The following is an 18,219-nucleotide window of genomic DNA, read 5'->3' as shown; positions in this document are numbered from 1 at the left end:
TGGAAATGTGGAATGAGAATTGTTTAATATTATATATGATTCAGTCAATTAAGTTGGTCCTTATTGTAAAAACTATAAAAAATGAAATATTGTATAAATCAAGCAATAAAAATCAAAAGAAATTGTGAGTGAGGGACATCATCGACTTTCTCATTTGCATATCACTGAGTGGAGGAATTGACACGAGAGAGAGAGAGAGAGAGAGAGCATGTCGGTAGAGCGACTCAACACAATGCATCTCATCGGATTTTTTTTTCTGTTTTCAAAAAGTGAGATTAAACTAGAGAGATGGAAACTGAACTTTAATTTTACGTGTCTTTAATTTTGAGATCACCGCATTATTACTTTTCCAATTTAATTTTTTTTTTCGTACTGAGGGACACCATAATAGTACCGAAATAACCTCTAATTGCGTGATGTTTGCGTCCAAAATTGGCTTGGTTGATCAAAATCATTCTAAACCTTCAGTTCCGGGCCGTAACGCACGCCGGTCGCCGTTTATAAAGTACACGATTACGAATACGAATTGTCAACGCGACCAAAAAAGTAAGATTACTGATATGTTTGAGAGTAATTTTGGTGTTTTGGTATGAAAAATATGTTTCTTTGAATCTGTTTAGATATCTGTCAAAATCTAGGAATGTGGGCAAGATCTTTAGCACGGATACTAGGCTGTAAGTTTTGCACAGCTCAGCTGCACAGAAAGTGGCTCTCCAGTCCCATGTATTGATATGTGTGTTTTCATTGTCATAGCCAGACATAGGTTGGGTGTCGACGTGTTCGAGTCAGGTGTTCAAATCTAGTATTGGTTTTGTGACAACACCAGCAACAACGCCGTACGTGAAATGATGTTGGTGTTGGAAATGACTTAGGAAAGTATGACATACTTCCGTCAGTTAGTGATGCCCGCTGGTGCATGGTGTTACTGTTATTGTCATGTGACTCATGTCTTGACAAAAAAGTCAATGTCAATGTTTGCTGCAGCCACTCATTCAATGAACAAGGTTATGATATAACCTTGTTCTCAGTTATATCTCCATGTGTGGCAAAATAAGGATGGCAATGTTTGGCTTATTTTCTTCTTCTTCTTTGGGACAAATGCTTGATTTTTTTACCCTGACAGTTTCCATTACACCTATTTGTCATACAACTTGGCCCTTAACTTTAATTTAAGTAAATTTGATTCTTTAAATTATTTTTTTAAATTAAAAATAGAGATAAGAAAATGAAAATTTTCTCGCAATATTATTTTCCACCAATAGAGGGCGTACACAAAAATATGCCCAAAATTCAAGTTTTTGAGCGCTCTAGTGAACACAAAAAATTATTCCCAAGTTACTTATGAAAAATAAATTGCAACTGTATGGAAATAAGTAATTTTGGTCACAAAAATGATATTTTAATGATTTTTTTAAGTGTGTGATCTGTGCAGCGTTGGTATGCCATAGTCCTACCTGTAGATTCCCCACAGGCAGGGTGGTTGCAGTGAACAAGTGGCTGCAGCCTGAACGGAGCATTGCCACCGGGCATCGCAGCACAGCTGGTGCACAGGATAACCACTGGCACGGCACATGCACCACTTTCAGGGGAATTTGTTTTAATTAGTAATAGACGAGATTTTAAATCAGATAAGCTTTTGATATATGAAACTTACCAACTCAAACGATATGAAGTCAATTTCATATCCTCTTTGTCTTTCAGGTAATTTTATTTATATTGATGATTTTTCTTGATGTCGAAGAAGGCATGGATTTAATTCGCCTGATCCGGAATACGCATAGAGAGGGTGCGCGATATTATTTAATAAACTTGCTTGTTTACGTTGTCGTCGGTTCAGGGTTATTCAGGAACTGGCTAGCATAGAGTGATTTATCCTCGGTTCGGCAATGTTAGTTGTTACTAGTGGCATATATATACATACTAGTTCCCGTGTATAATGGGGATTAATTAACAATTGTTTAAGATTCGGGTCATTCATCTTAAGTTTATTAAACATATAAATGCGTCTCTCCTTTTCATATTTTGAACAAAATAAAACATAATGTTCAATAGTCTCAAATACTTTGCACACCTCACAGAGGCCTGAAGAGTGCTGTTTAATTTGAAACATATAATAGTTTAATTTGCACTTACCTACTGTAATTTGATGAAGGAGGCATTCCTCTTTCCGAGAAAAATCTACCATTTCTAGACGCATTCCAATCTGCTTGCCAGATACCTTTATAAAATGTCATGCGTGAGCATGTAAGTTCATTTATGGTGTTTGGTAAAACATACGTGTCTACAAAATTTTTCGCCGCTCCTATCTTGGCAGCTTTATCGACGGTCTCATTGCCGTTAACATCACAATGTGAGGGAATCCATTCAAAATTTACTCTGATCACAAGGTTTGCAGCAAAGCAGAATTTGAATTTTAGCATTCCTAGCATTGCTCCGAACTTCAAATAAAATGATTTTGCTTCTTGGGACTTTCATGTAAAATGTGATTTGTTCAAAAATCGCATTGCAGCAGATTGTGCTGTGTACACTGGTGGGCTTAAGACTAAACATTAATTTCTTTTAAATTCCACAACAAATTTTTAATGATAATGTACCCTAATGTATATTGTTATGAGTATTAAAGTGTGCCAAATATCTCATAAAAATTTGTGAGAAATACGGTTTATGGTTTTGTGAAAACAAAGCTCAGCCAATCATTTTGAGATTTTTATTTATTTATTTATTTCTGATATTTTGATTGATTTGATTGAACAAAATAGTGCCCCAAGTCTTCCCACCCATTCACTTTACAAACAATTTAGGCATTTTGATGAGAAAGGCTCAATTTTTATCCTGTTTACATGAAATACCTTTTTTCCACTATTCCGAGTTATGTCATATTCTATGTATTTCGGGTGTAAAGATGTTGATTACTCTGATGTACCAGTTATGGCCATTTTTGCAGTCAAGACCTATCAGGAATCGGAATAAAGCTCACAGTTGCTCAGCACTGGGACGTCACCAGTTTGTAGCAAGGATTTGAATCTTTCAACTCAAAACAACAGTTGCTGTGATATATTGCTTTTGTAACTATGTTGTACAGTTCAGAGCAATATGTATGTAAACTTGTGAATTCAATATTAAAATTCAGAGCAGCTGAAGTTTAAAACAAGAGATTGTATATCCCCCTTCCTCCCCTAGTCTGCTGGGCAAACCCTTCACTCGAGTTAAGGGTCTGAATGTGCAGCCTACTCATGCCTTGTGTACTGAAGGCTCTCTCGCTGTGCTAGTCTTTGCTAGTCTTTGCGTGGAGGCACACTTATTGATCAAAGTTCCAATCAGGGTCTGTGCCTGCAGACTATTCCTCCCCCTCCAAGTGTATACATGTATCTCCTGTTTTATGGGTTTTTTTTTGTATATCGCTATAAAACTGCCTTATATTTGTTTCTGTATATTACTATAGTACTGTATTTATATTGTGTTGCCCTGTATTGTATCCATTTCATAATAAAACATGTGTGATTGCTTCACTTTTTTATCAATAAAAGTTTATTTATTCAAAAAACGTCTAAAGGGACTTATGATAAATTGGCATTTGGCCCTGCATGTATGTAAAACAACGGTAATGATGCACAAAGATAGACACTGTTCTAATATTCCTTGAAGTGTTTATATTTTTTTTTTCCCTTAAACTTTAGCATTCCTAAGGTCACATTGGGTTTGAGTCAACATGGACTTCCAAAACCGCGCTGGAGGGAAAACGGGCGGAGGGGGCGTGGCCTCGCAGTCAGAGTCTAACCGCGACAGGAGGGAGAGGCTGAGACAGCTTGCCTTGGAAACCATCGATCTCAATAAGGTTAGTTTAACTTAAAGATAAATCCCAGTTGTGGTAACGTTCCCAAAATGAGTTCAAACGAGTATACACATGTACTCTCGTCTTTCAATCTGAAGGACATGGGTTCCACAAAAGACCAGCGTGACTGTGCCAGTCACGCTAAATGTGGGCTATCCACCGTATTTTATTGTATATAATTATGCTTTTAATATGGAAATAAATACTACTAACTATAACTACTACAAACAGAATTCAATCAATTTTCCACCCAATTGTTCTTGCAAGAAGGCCTATGTACATATATTTGCCAAATGGCTCTGGAAGAAAATGTGTAATTGATGAGAAATGAGTCAGAGTAAGCACAAAACTCCATCAAATGTCAGTTATTTTTCCAAGCAATCTTGATACACTGTCCCACATATGCTTTTCTGTGTTAGTGATCATCAGAATTATCAGTTTTGAGCTAAGGTTTCATGATATTACAAAGATAAGTTTACTTCACACATCAGATCAATATATATGGTGACAATTAAACTTGATTTAATAAATTTGTTTTGAAATATTTACCTTTAATCATACTTTATTACCTTATTTTACCATATCTACTGGGAAAAATGCAGTTGTTTCTGCAGTCAACTTCCAGTTCTATCTTGTATGTTGTACTTGAATAAATTCCTATTCTTTACTGATTGCATTTCATAATGGAAGTATAATTTTATTATTTATATTATTTATATGGCAAAATAAAAACTACATAAAGAATACATAAATTCAAGTACCAAAGAATGAAGAATAGGAATAGAAATTAACCACTAGAATGCCAGAGGCAGAAATAGTTAACTGAATAACTGTGGCAATATGCCTTCTGCCCCACTTCCAGTTGTTATAAACATATACATACATGAATTTGAAATATTGAAATGATACATACTGTATATGAAGTGTTATGATCTGTCTAACTTTGCAAAACCCAAAACTTCATAAACAATATTATAAATGAATTAGTGATGCATAAATATATAGCTATAAATGATATCTTTTGTATCAAGTACAGAATAACATGCAAATTGAATTTGGAATTCATCCACTGATTTATATTACTAGTTGAATATAAAAAAAAGGTAAAAGAATAATCACACCAAATTACAATTTTGACCATTATTGGGTTTATCGATGTTCTTAGGATCCTTACTTTATGAGGAATCACTTGGGATCTTATGAATGCAAGCTTTGTTTGACATTACACAACAACGAAGGCAGTTACTTGGCGCATACCCAGGGCAAGAAGCATCAATCTAATCTGTGAGTTTGTTTATTTATTTATTTATTCATTTATTCATTCATTCACTTATTTATATTTATTCATTCATTTATTTTTTTTTTTTTATTCATTCATTCATTTATTTATTCATTCATTGGGTTTATCGATGTTTTATTCATTTATTCATTCATTCATTCATTTATTTATTTATTTATTTATTTTTTAATTTATTTATTCGTGTAGGTTTCTTTTACCAGGGTAGCCCATTCAGTTTAATACATAAATTGATTTAGAAGAGGGCCCTGGGTACGTTTGGACCTTCCTTAAACGTCAACTGGTATACATGTATATGTGGGGGCATTGTGGTCTAGTGGTTACGACTCTCAATCAATCTGAGGGACATGGCTTCAATCCCCAGCCACGATGATTTTTCCTTCAGCAAGAAATTTACCCACATTGTGCTGCACTCGACCCAGGTGAATGGGTACCTGTTAGCAAGAAATCTCTCTAATGCTTGAGCGCCTATATGGCAGCTCGGCTACAGGCAGGGTAATGATACTTAAGTGTAGTAGAGTAATAAAAAAATAGTGACTGCACCATATAATAGTCCATATTATTCTTATTATTATTTCCCTTGTCCACAACTTGATCTTCTGTCGGTACATGTATATCAAACAGCAACCGGACTTCTTCCAGAAATCTAGGGATATTGTTCTATATTCTTTCAAATTATTATTATTATTATTATCATTATTATTATTATTATCATTATCATTATCATTATTATTATCATTATTATTATTATTATTATTGTTATTACAATTAATATTATTATTATTATTATTATTGATATATATGTGACCAGCTAACTCCACACCAACAAAAATTTGCCTGAAAAGAGAAAAAGAGATTTTCATTGATCTTGAAAATGCACATCCTCCGTTTCAAAATATAACTTGTCAAAATTGATCAACACAAACCCACTCACAATTGCTTCATTGACTGCAGAAAAAAATATATGAGAGCTTCAAGAAAAGAAAAAAAGGTTCGGTATTTAGGTGACTGGTTATGTATTCTTCGTTAAAGTGGAAGGTTAACCTGATGATAAGTTAGTTTTTATAAAACAAAAAATATTAAAGAAAAAATTATATTAATGGTATATTTTCCCAGGTTAGCCTCTTCAGTTCCAAAAACTGGTCTCCAAGCGTCCCTGCTATTATTATTACCCCGTCTTTAGCTCGGTAACCTAGACGCTCAAACATTGGTGGAATTTTTCTCTACCAGATACCCATTTACTTCACCTGGGTTGAGTTCAGCACATGGCTAGGAAAAGAACCATGTCGCTCAGCTTGAAAGACGAGTTTTAACCACTAGACCACGACGCCCCCTCTTAAAATATTGGTGAAGGGTTGATGAACATCATCAAGGAGGGACTTTTATCATTTCTGATTTATGACATTATCTGCGAGCAACTCCACCATACATGTATATCACGAAATATGAATTCCACAAATTGCATATTCTTAATGAAACATGATGAAGAGAAATTAGCCACACCTTCAATTAATATTGTATTTGTGGGCCCAAGGGCTTTGTGCTGTAGTTTTAACAGCGCGTAAACTGGAGTGAGGATGGATTGCGCAATGTGCATACATTGTTTGTATACTATTGTATTGGAAGAAGGATTTTGTTGTTTTGGTTTTCAGAGCTCGTCGAGCAGCGAAGGAAGCCAAGGATGCCCCCGCCCAGCCAGCGCCGGAGAAGTCTCGGGTCGAGATCAGAAAATTTGTCAAGATTGGGAGGCCAGGATATAAAGGTAAAGTTTCATGAGCAATAGTTATATTTTATTGTTTAAAGGAAAACTATATTGATAATGAATATGGTCTTATTATATCAATGGAAAGGTAATGATGTGGGGATTATCATTAGGTCATTTAAAAATAACGAAAATAATACATAAGGTGGAAATCGCCAATTAAAAAACGCTAAAATGCCTCTCTGAAATATGCCTCACATCGGTCACTGAATTGACTCAAATTTTATGATATGTATGATGGTCTCAGAGACGTGATTGGCTCTCCCACATCAAGCTCCACTCGATTGTGTGCAAAACCTACTGCAAATGCGAGTGAATGTGCGATTTCTCCACACTGTCACTGAGTAGTTCGATCATGAAATGGAAGAAAATCCAAAAGTTATATCTAGATTTGGACTTCGAAACAAATGTTGTTGAAGAAGAAGATTATAGCTCTAATGAACAACATGACCTACATACGTATGCATTGATATATAATAAGGCCATATGCTCATAATCAATATATTTCTCCTTTAAAAACAAAATCAAAAATAGAAATCCTCTGAAAATTCATTTTGCCTAATTGATCGTGGGTCTGACTCTCGCAGCCGCTTAGCAGCGCCAGATCGATGTTGCTCTATCCTTTCAATCATTGATTGCCAATTTTGGGTAGAAGTTAGAAATAGAAATTCCCCCAAATTCATCCATCCCAATCGATTGTTGGTCTGGTAGTTGCTGAGTTCATATGTGTAATCAAATATTACTGAACATCCTGCCTGAGTTTCAAGTCACATGACCAAGGTCAAAGGTCATTTAGGGTCAATGAACTTAGGTCAAGTTAGGGACAGTGAATTATTATTTCTTTGTAGAAGTTGTGACATCTGCCTGGAATCAAATGCTTAATTTGCCAATTTTTCAGCAATTACACACATATATTTCTTCCCCATAATCATTGTTTCGAATATTGGGTAAGTCACTATATACTGTATGTTCTGATATGAGATGGATTTTTAAAAAATTTTCAGGTTGTTGTGCTCTACTGTGGATGAAGTTTGAACTTTTTAGTTTTGATGTTTATATGAGATTGGAATTGACTATTTGTTTTATTTTCTTTCATTTTTTCAGTTACCAAACAGAAAGACCCTGATAATGACCAACAGAGCTTATTATTCCAAGTGAGTATTAATCCAAATGCCTGTATCGTATATAAGGATGATGTAATTTGCTGCATTGGTAAATTGCCGGTGACACGACATAGGCTCCTGCGACCTTTGCTCCGGTCTTCATATCTCAGAGGGCATAGGGTTAGGGTGACGCGACATTTGCTCTGGCGACAATTGAACACTATACCCTATCCTTAACCTAACATAACACCCTATTGCAACCCTAACTCTAACCCTGTATCTTAGACGAAATAAAGCCTTGGAACGAGGGTTAGAGTTAGGATTGTAAAAGCGTTTTTGTTTCAAAATAATGTAGAGATGAGAATTACGGTTTACTTAGAATTGGAGAAGAAGAAGAAGAAAAAATAGGAGGAGAAAAAAGAAGATGAAGATATGTTTAATAATGATAATATTGACAATGATAATGTTATTATAAGAATATAGTGACAATACTCGTGATAATAGATAATCTCTCTCTCTATACAGATTGATTATCCTGAGATATCAAAAGTTACCTGTGATAATGATAATAATCATCAAAATGATCATTAAAATAATACTAATTCTACGATAATAATCATAATAGATAATCTCTCTCTCTCTCTCTCTCACTTGCTCTCTGTACAAATTGATTATCCTTAGATATCAGAAGTTACCTATGATAATAATAATAATCATAATAAAAGTACTAACACTAGTAATTCTACAGTTACTACTACTTATAATAATGATAATACGTACATGTAATCTCTCTATCTCACTTGCTCTCTGTACAAATTGATTATCCTGAGATATCAGAAGTTACCTATGATAATAATAATAATCATCATCATAATTAAAGTACTAACACTAGTAATTCTACAGTTATTACTACTTATAATAATGATATTAGATAATCTTTCTGTCTCTTCCTCTCCGTATAGCATTATTTAATAGATATCAGGAAGTCACCTATGATCAGTTATCATCATAATAATGATGACATTACTAACACTAAGAATGCTACAATTACTACTACTTACATGTATTATAATGATCTCTCTCTCTTTCTCTCGATCTCCATATAGATTGATTACCCTGAGATATCAGAAGGAACCTACCCCCGTCATCGCTTCATGTCGGCTTACGAGCAGAGGATCGAACCCCCAGATAAGAAGTGGCAGTATCTCCTCTTTGCCGCCGAGCCGTATGAAACCATTTCATTCAAGGTATTACCCTGTATAGCATGTTTAGAGGGGTGGTTAGGAGGGGAGATGTACCCTCCCCCTGCCACGAGAAAAAAAAAGTGTATTGTAAAAAGAAAGTCAAAATGCTGTATACTTTCTGACCGCACTGTACTCACTACCAGTTTTGTAACATTATTGTAGCGTAGAGGTTATACACTGGTTTATCATGGGGTGTTGGCTCAGTTGGTAGAGCATCCGTCTTACAACCGGGAGGTCGGGAGTTCAAACCCTGGCCGCATCAGACCAAAAGATGTAAAAACAGGGGAGTTGCTGCTACCCTGTTTGGCGTTCAACATTAAGGGATATAACCTTGTTGATCTGCCACTGTGTAGTGGCTGTCGGGCCCACGATCAATTGGGCAAAATGAATTTACGGAATATTTCTATTTCAAGCAATGAAATATGGATTTTCACTCTTCATCCTGAAACTAGAAAGTCAACAGAGCGGTTACAATCAGGTTCTATGAGATTTGCTAAACCAAGCATAAAACCTTACCTCCAAAAATGAATAAACCTGTATCCTTATGTTTGCATTTTTCTGAACCAAAAACAGTATTACAATCCTAATTCTAACCCTATGCCCACTGAGAGAACGGAACAATTGTCGTGTCACCCAGTTGTGGCCCACCACCCCCAAAAACAATCGGTCACCAGGGAAGGTTCTTTCTTTAAAAGCCAATTATAAATTTGGTCTTCTTGAAGGAAAAATTGGATTTAAATAAACGGATTCAGTCTATTGATGGAGGTAACTAACTTATTGCTTGTTCAATTTTGCTCAAAGTTTTGTTGATCTTATTTGATTTTTCTGCTTTTACACAAGCTAACTTGCTCCAAGGTTTTCATTCTCTTTTAACCCTAAAAGGCCTGGGGCGGATTCCTCCCCCCTCTACATTTTTTTCATGATAAATCCGCCGCGTGAAATTTTTCAGACGCGCCGCTCACTGACTTTTTACTTTCAAATCTCGCGCAACTTTTGAGACCAAATTCGCGATGCCCGGGTACGCGATTACGAAATTACTTAACATTATGTAAGTGCATGTCAGTCCCAAAACTGCTCAAAAACACGAATTCATGTACAAATCCCATGCAAAATTGTGTATTTAGCCAGAATTCATAAATGTATCATTATTTCTACTTTTACTGATTAAATTTTATAAATTTTGTCTTGTTTATGATCAAAATTAAGTCTGTAACAATTTCCATCAAAAAAACAATAAAAAACAAAGAAATACATAAGAAATTCAAAACAATGCATAAGAAAAAAATTGCGATACCAATTTTTTTTAAAGGAGAATGAAACCCTTGAAACCAGCTGAATCCATATCAAAGAGAAAAATCAAAGAAACATATTGTTGAAAATTTGAGGAAGATTGAATGAATAATAAGAAAGTTATGAGCATTTGAATATTGAGATCACTAATGCCATGTAGATCCTCCCATTGGCAATGCGACCAAGATCTGTGATGTCACACACGTACAACTCCCTCATTACTTTAGTACTTATTTCACTTATATTCTCACTTTTATAGAGTCTATCACAAGGTGAGGTGTTCTCTTGATGAGAGGACACGTACAGAGGTTTCACAACATTATATCATTGATGAATCATTTTGTCATATGATTAGAATGAGCAAAAAGAGATGTTTTGGGGTATATTTCCAGTGTCCAAAAGGGGAGAGTTGTTCATCTGTGACATCATAGATCTTGGTCGCATTGCCAAAAGGAGGATCTCCATAGCATTAGTGATCTCGACATTCAAATGCTCATAACTCTTCTATTGCTAGTCCTATTTTACTCAAACTTTTGTTGATCTTATTCTTTGATTTTTCTGCTTTTACAAAAGCTAACTTGCTCCAAGAGTTTCATTCTCCTTTAAAGTATATTTGATCGGGATCCTACAAAGAGTTTGTGAATAAAAAATTAGCAGTTTTGAGGAAGTATGATATCGATTAGAGCAAATGTTTTTTATTTCATGAATAAATAGTTAGCATAATTTATTCACTAAATGAAAAATCTTATTATTTAGACAAAAATAACCATACGGCCTTGTAGATTATATCGCACACTACCACTGTGCAAATTTTTGCGGCGCTCATGTGATCGAAGGCCGAGATCTCGGGGGGAGGGGGCGGAATCCGCCCCTCCCCGGCTGTGAGACGAGTTCAAATAACCTGGCTCTTTTAGGGTTAAACGCTAAATGGAGACTTGAACAAATGATTTGCATACACATTAACTATTTTAAAAAACGCATTCAGTCATCAAAATGTTACAAATTCCTTCTTTTATTTTTCACATTATAGGTTCCTAGCAGAGAAGTTGATAAGAATGAGAACAAGTTCTGGACTTCATGGAACAAGGAAACGAAACAGGTATCAATTCTATTCTTTTTAGAAACATTTTTTTTTTTGGGGGGAGGGGGTATTCCCATCAATAGGTGGATAGAACTACTACACGTTCTTTTGAGGTAAAATAAGGTACTCCAAAAGGTCAAGTGCGCACAAAGTTACACACTTTGGTCTATTGCCTGTGTGTGTGCGTACTTTGAGTACTTAACGTGTTATTGTGGCCCCATGTACTCATAATTGTGTCAGGGAGTACTTCCCCTTTGTGTCAGGTTCGTGCGTGCGGCAGCGCATAATGAGCTCCATCTATGGATAGCAATGGGTATTTCTCTCTTCACACTGTGCCTTCAAACTGAAAACTTATACCACATCTGCAGTGCCCCCTAAACATCACTGTCAACATTAACTCATGTTTGTTTCATTATCAGTGTCAGACCCCTTTATTTTTTGTTATGAGGTTTTATAAGAACATTTCTATATGAAAATTCATCTAGAAAATGATTTGAAACAGTGGATCGTTGTGGCCCAGTGGATTAGTCTTCTGACTTTGAAACAGAGGGTCGTGGGTTCGAATCCCAGCCATGGCGTAATTTCCTTCAGCAAGAAACTCATCCACATTGTGCTGCACTCAACCCAGGTGAGGTGAATGGGTACCCGGTAGGAAGAAATATTCCTTGAATGCTTGAGCGCCTAGGTTGCTCAGCTAAAGCCGGGGTAATAATAATAGCAGGGCCCGCTGGTAGAACAGTTTTCGAAACTGAAGTGGCTACCCTGGGTAAATATACCTATATTATTATTATTATTATTAATTACATTTGGGGGGAGGGGTAGTTGCATTATAAATATAGTCCTTTTAAATTGTGAAACAACTAACAAAAAAATAAAAATCTTGTCCTCATTGACATGTTGTGAATTTTGTGTCACTAGTGCAATTTATGGATGAGATCTTTGACATTGACATTTAAACTGAAGTATATATGACATACTCATCTACTGTATTTCAGATTCATATTTACAACCTATTTCTATCATATTTTTCTCCGAAGTACATTTTTTTTAAAGATATTAATATGATCTTGTGATCTTTCATTTTCTCTTTTACAGTTTTTCCTACAGTTTCATTTCAAGATGGAGATCAAGCCGATGGTCCCTCCCCCGCCCACCCCCAGTGCTCTGAAAGGAGCCCCTCATATTGGAGAGAAGCCCCCTGTCCCCCCGATACCCCCCGCTGGTATGCCTCCACCGGGCATGCACCACGGTCCGCCTGGAATGCCACGCCTTCCTCCACCCCCCAACATGCCCATGCCCCCGCCCCCTCCATTCCCCATGCCCCCTGGAATGATGCCTCCCCGCCCGATCCCTCCCCCGCACTCCATGCCCCTCCCACCGCCCCCGGTTCCCCCGCCCAGCGGCGGCCCCATGCCCCGGTTGCACCCCCCTCCGCCCCCTCCACCCAACATGCCCCTCCCCCCCCCGAACATGGGGGGCAACCTTCCCCTACCCATCCCCCCTCCACCCCGACCCCCAAGCGCGGTCTCATCAGCCGGGGTGCCTAACTTCCTGCCTCCCCCTCCTGCCCCACCCCCGATGCCCCCTCCTCCCAGCATGGATCTACCAACATCGGAAGACAAGACTTCAACCAGCGAAACCTCATCATCATCATAGTTTAAAGCTTTTAATAAGTTATGGTTATTCTGTAGAATACCTGTTTTCATAAGTCAATTCATTTTCAGATAAATTTTAAGAGTTTATCATAAACTTCTTGCTGTGTGAAAGGCGTGATCTAGACATGAAAATTATGGGTGAAATTTCAAATTAAAATGTCCAAATTCGAATCAGGATTGTTACAAATTACAAAATGAAATCTGTAATGTTTATTTTGGGGATATTAAAAACCAGTTCTCGGGCATGAGATGCTCACAAACTTCAGGATATAACCTTTGTGAAGCGATTTCTGATTTGTACTTTCTTTATTTGTAAGATTTAGTGCTTGAAGCTTGAAGGAACTTTATTGAAGAAAATCTACCCAGAGAAGATGCTTATTCTTTCAGCGAAATAATCATACATGTATATCAAAATTTAAACTGAAATGAAAAAGAAGAAATTATCTCTTGAAATGAATTGCCCCATGCCAGTCCGAGTCGGGACGAACGACGACCAAGAAGCATCTGTCGAAAGTTGGTGAATCAACCACCAGTTTCCTCCTGGAATCTGTACAATTGACATGATGAAGCTGCTCTTTCTGTTCAACAATTTTCAACAACAATTCCCAGCTGTTCTTCGTCATTTGATGGGCATTTTCAATACATTTACCTTTATTGAAGGAAAATCTATACTACTACCAAGAGAGGATGTTTATTCTTTCAGGGAAAAAATCATATATCAAAATTTAAACTGAAATGAAAAAGAAGAAATTGTTTTTTGAAATGATATTTCAGTCGTAACCCCCCAAAAGATCAAGCTCATGTTTTTGTCACCTTCAATATGTATATTAGGGTGTGTTTATGCTTCCATTGCGAGGACAGAATCAGCGTTTTCAAACGTCGGTTCAAAACGCCGATCGTAAACGTGGTTCTGGGAGTGCTGTTTATGCTTAACTTTTCAGAGACGAAATCACGATCTCCAGCTAGCTTCGCATCGTAATTTTCGTTGAGCAGGTAAGCGAGGCCAAGTTGGGCGCGCCCCTTTTCGAAAGTTTTGTTTTGACTGTTATATAAACATCAACCAATTTCCGATATTTTAGTCAATGCATGGAGCTTCTTGATATAGCCATATAATTTCCACCATGGTGAGGATAATAGTAAGAAAAAATAAAGAATAATAATGTATACAAAATAATAAAATATCTATTTGTTTATGCTAGTGGGGCATCTGGCGATGTCTCTTCATTATAACTCGTGTTCCAGGTTTTTTAATGTAAATCCCTCAACGTACGTCGTGATGACAAATTGGAAGAGTTATACTAGTAATAGTACTACACATACAAAACAAGGGAGATGAGAGGTAATTCCGTGGAGGTAACATGCGACCATGGAGCAATGCGACTGTATTTGCCCGCGGATTTTCATCTCACCGGAAGCATGTACCAAATGACGTCATTTAAACACGTTTACGATCATGGTTCTGTTTATACTTCCCCAGAAAGCCTGATTCTGGTCAAACGACGTTTACAAACGCACTTTTTTGTGAGTTTACGATCGGCCTTTTGAAACAGCGTTTAAATGAAAGTAAGCATGGACGCAACCGTGTTTTGGACTAATCACGATTGGAAACGCTGATTCTGGCCTGAAAAGTGGAAGCATAAACACGGCCTTAAACCAAGATGATTCCCTGTTGGTATCGTTTCCTGAATGTGTTTCTTTCTCGTCATACATACAGGATTAGGAATAGTAGTCGGTCACTAATATCCAGTGACGTAATATTTTTCAATTTTGCGACATTTTGTCTTTATGCTGTACATTGTATTTCTTTGTTGTATTTTTTTAATTCTTTCCCCGCTTTGTAAATAATCCATAAAGGGATCAATAATTGTTTGAAAGGGAGGGTAAGATCCAATAAGTCTGCTGTTACATATCAAGTTTACATACAGAAGGCCTTAACTAAAAGAAATGTTAATTTGAGATCAGGGCCCCGTCTTACAAAGAGTTACGATTGATCCATTCAACCACAACTATGGAAAGCCAGCAACGTCATTATCTAAAGTATATTGTATGTCTGTTTGGAATATTTTCTAGATCTATATTCATATATTCATATTTTTCCCGAAAGTTCAGTGTGCTTCTCTCTGTTTTCAAAGGACATTGTGCTTATTTCCTGAAGAAAAAAGTATGACATTGATGGATATACCTGAGGTTGATCGGATCAACTCTTTGTAAGACAGGGCCCAGGAATGATTTATCATTTCCGACCATGCAAGTCTAATTTAAGTAGTGAAATTTTTGTTTCACGTCGTAGGCTATCGGGGGTTGAATTGAATATGGGCATCGCAGATTTCAGAAAGTGTGTACAAGTTACTGACTTGATTGGAACCGAAAGGACCGCATAAATCTGTTTTTCATTTTGGCAAAATTTGACTATTTGTATTAGCTCATGATTTGCACTGTTTGATTCCCATAGGTTATCGATTAGTCGCTAGACGAAATAGTCTATCAAAGAATATCATTGCATGCGCATTTTGCTCAGTAGACTGACTAGGAAACAATCAGAATTGTTCTCTAAAATTAGCGATTAATCGCTAACCTTTGTGTTACGGGTCCGAGGGTCTCATATTAACACAAAAGATAGCAATGAATGGTACGCTTGATTTCCACGATTTATTGTACATTGAATTCAATGCAAACAGTCGTAAGAAAATATTCTACGTTGATTGCTAAGCTTTGAGTTACAGGTCCCGTCAAGTTAGAGATTTAAATCACTTCTCGGAGGTGGACTTATTGCAGAGTCTACTGTATTACTGATACTGGTACTGTAAGCTCAAAATGACTAAAAACTGGGTTTTATTTTACTCACCCCTCTATTTAGTCTGCTCATTGATGAATCGAGAAGCTATATGAATATTCCCGTTTTCACTGGTCATGTTTATTGTAAATCTATTGTCAGTGGCGGACCGTGACCCAAAGGAGACAAAGCATTGGAGGGGCACAGCATTGTTCACAAACAATACAGTGCCCCTCCAATGCTTTGTCTCCTCCGGGTCACGGTCCGCCACTGTCTATTGTTATCGGTGAACTTGCTTATAAATAAATCAATTTTTATGAAGTCATACAAGTGTTCACTAATATGTTCACCATGTTCTATGTTAAGTGTACATGAAGTAGTTGTTGTAGAAGTAGTAGTAGTAGTAGTAGTAGCAGCAGCAGCAGCAGCAGCAGTAGTAGTAGCAGTAGTAGTAGTAGTAGTAGTATGTAGTATCTCTCTCTCTCTCCCTTTCCTATAGGCCTCTATCTCTCCCTCTCTTTTTCCCCTCCCAGCCCACCCCTTTCTGTCTGTCTGTCGCTCTCTCTCGCCCTTTTACCATTTTACTGATAAAAGTTTTACAAGAAGCTTTCTTTTAAGGGATGCTCCAGGCTGGTGATATTTATATCTCAATAGAGTAAAATTCACAGAGCAAAATGCTGAAAATTAGATCAAAATCGGATAACAAATAACAAAGTTATTGAATTTTGAAGATATGCATTGTTCCGGTGAAACGGTTCTAGGCATGTCTTCATGAATATTCATTAGGTGGGCTGATGTCATATCCCCACATGTTCTTTTGTATATGAAATTAGGTTTATTCAAATTTTTTCTACCAAGAACTAAAACAATTGGATTGACAACTGATTACGTTCATTAGTTATTACATGTAATTTATTTCATCATAATGGAGACACATCATTTACACATGAATGAAAAAATGAAACACTTATGATTTCATCTAATAACATAAGAAAAGGGAAAATGGGGATATGACATCAGCCCACCTAATGAATATTCATGATGGTGTGCATATTGTTTTCACAAAATATTTAAAAACTTTAAAATTCAATAACTTTGTTGTTAGTCAATTTTGATGAAATTTTCAGCATTTTGCTCTGTGAATTTTACACTTAATAGATAAAAACATTTTCAGCCCGGACTATCCCTTTGAGTTTAATAAATGTAACAACACAAGTATAACCCTTTGCAAAGTTAACTTACACTTGGAATACTAATGCTTTATATCCATTAGCATATCTTGTGTGCACTTTAAATAGAAAAAAATATGTGGGGGCTCAGAGCGATTTAGCCCCCGAAATGCTCAAAACATCCCTGGAAAATCCCCATTTATTGCAATGTTAAAAGCTCATCCCATGTCGCAGATTGAGGCAGTAAGTTGTGAAAAGTAGCCTGCGAAAATGATATATTAAAAATGTGCATAATGATGGAATAACTGACCAAAATCCTCTTGGACATCCACAAAATCAGTTTGTTTGTCTTGATGAACTATCATGGACTTGGGCCGTTTTTACCTTCATTAACTAAAGCCATGGACGACGAAAGAATTTAGTAAACATGATGAAAAGTCACCATGGCTGTTCCTAGCCAACTAGTCACTAAATAATTCAAAGTAAAAAAAATGGGGGTTGGCAACCTAATCTTGTATTCATTCCTGATTCCTTTATCGTGGAAACCTGGCCCATCATTTCATGATGTTATTGTAATCACTGGCGGCGGAAGCCAAAAAATTTAGGGGGGGACCACCAAAATTTTTTGACAAGCAAGCAACAACAAAAAAAGTTATCAACCAAAATTTTAAGGGGGGCCGAAATTGTAAAAAAAAAGAAAAGGTTATCAACAGTAAATTTACTATGCTTGTAATTTCTATTCTTTTGTTCATGAAAAAAAAAATTGCAATCACAAACTGATGGCTCACATATTCAAGATCATGATGTAAATATTGATAATCAATTACAGGCAGACTATTGATTTCCCTCAAATTATAAAGTGGTAGATAGGATACAAATAATGCACGTAAGCGCGTGCATGCAGGCGAGAAGAGCCAATGGATACACCGCACCGAGGTCCGCAGGAACGAGTGCGGTATATCCATTTGGCGAGTCGAGCAGAGTTCATTATTTAGGTCTTCTATGCATAAGAA

The 18,219-nt window shown here is 36.6% G+C and overlaps 1 protein-coding gene across 2 annotated transcripts; it reads left to right on the top strand.

The window, feature by feature from the left end:
• Positions 1-456: 456 nt before the first annotated feature.
• LOC129263910 (splicing factor 3A subunit 2-like) lies at positions 457-15,664 on the top strand. 2 transcript variants are annotated; one of them, XR_010293848.1, is made up of 9 exons: positions 457-546; positions 3,678-3,835; positions 4,998-5,116; positions 6,782-6,891; positions 7,996-8,045; positions 9,101-9,241; positions 11,559-11,627; positions 12,705-14,096; positions 14,923-14,983. XR_010293848.1 is itself a non-coding variant. In XM_054901826.2 (8 exons), exons 2-8 carry the CDS (start codon positions 3,710-3,712, stop codon positions 13,263-13,265), a joined length of 1,176 nt encoding a protein of 391 aa, XP_054757801.2. In that variant the 5' UTR covers positions 457-546; positions 3,678-3,709; the 3' UTR covers positions 13,266-15,664. The 2 variants fall into 2 exon arrangements, 1 of the variants encoding a protein (XP_054757801.2); XM_054901826.2 differs by having other exon boundaries at positions 12,705-15,664.
• The last annotated feature ends 2,555 nt before the right edge of the window (positions 15,665-18,219 follow it).

The sequence above is a fragment of the Lytechinus pictus genome, chromosome 6 (genome assembly GCF_037042905.1).
Source record: "Lytechinus pictus isolate F3 Inbred chromosome 6, Lp3.0, whole genome shotgun sequence".
NCBI classification, from domain to species: Eukaryota; Metazoa; Echinodermata; class Echinoidea; order Temnopleuroida; family Toxopneustidae; genus Lytechinus; species Lytechinus pictus.
Note: the sequence above shows the minus strand (reverse complement) of the source record. Positions and strands in the feature narration are given on the sequence as shown.

Excerpts from the sequence above, each read along its gene's own strand:
- LOC129263910 (XM_054901826.2), top strand. The coding sequence starts at position 3,710 with ATGGACTTCCAAAACCGCGCTGGAGGGAAAACGGGCGGAGGGGGCGTG. Across the intron at positions 8,046-9,100 it reads AACAGAGCTTATTATTCCAA|ATTGATTACCCTGAGATATC; the intron begins GTGAGTATTAAT and ends ATCTCCATATAG. Across the intron at positions 11,628-12,704 it reads GGAACAAGGAAACGAAACAG|TTTTTCCTACAGTTTCATTT; the intron begins GTATCAATTCTA and ends TCTCTTTTACAG.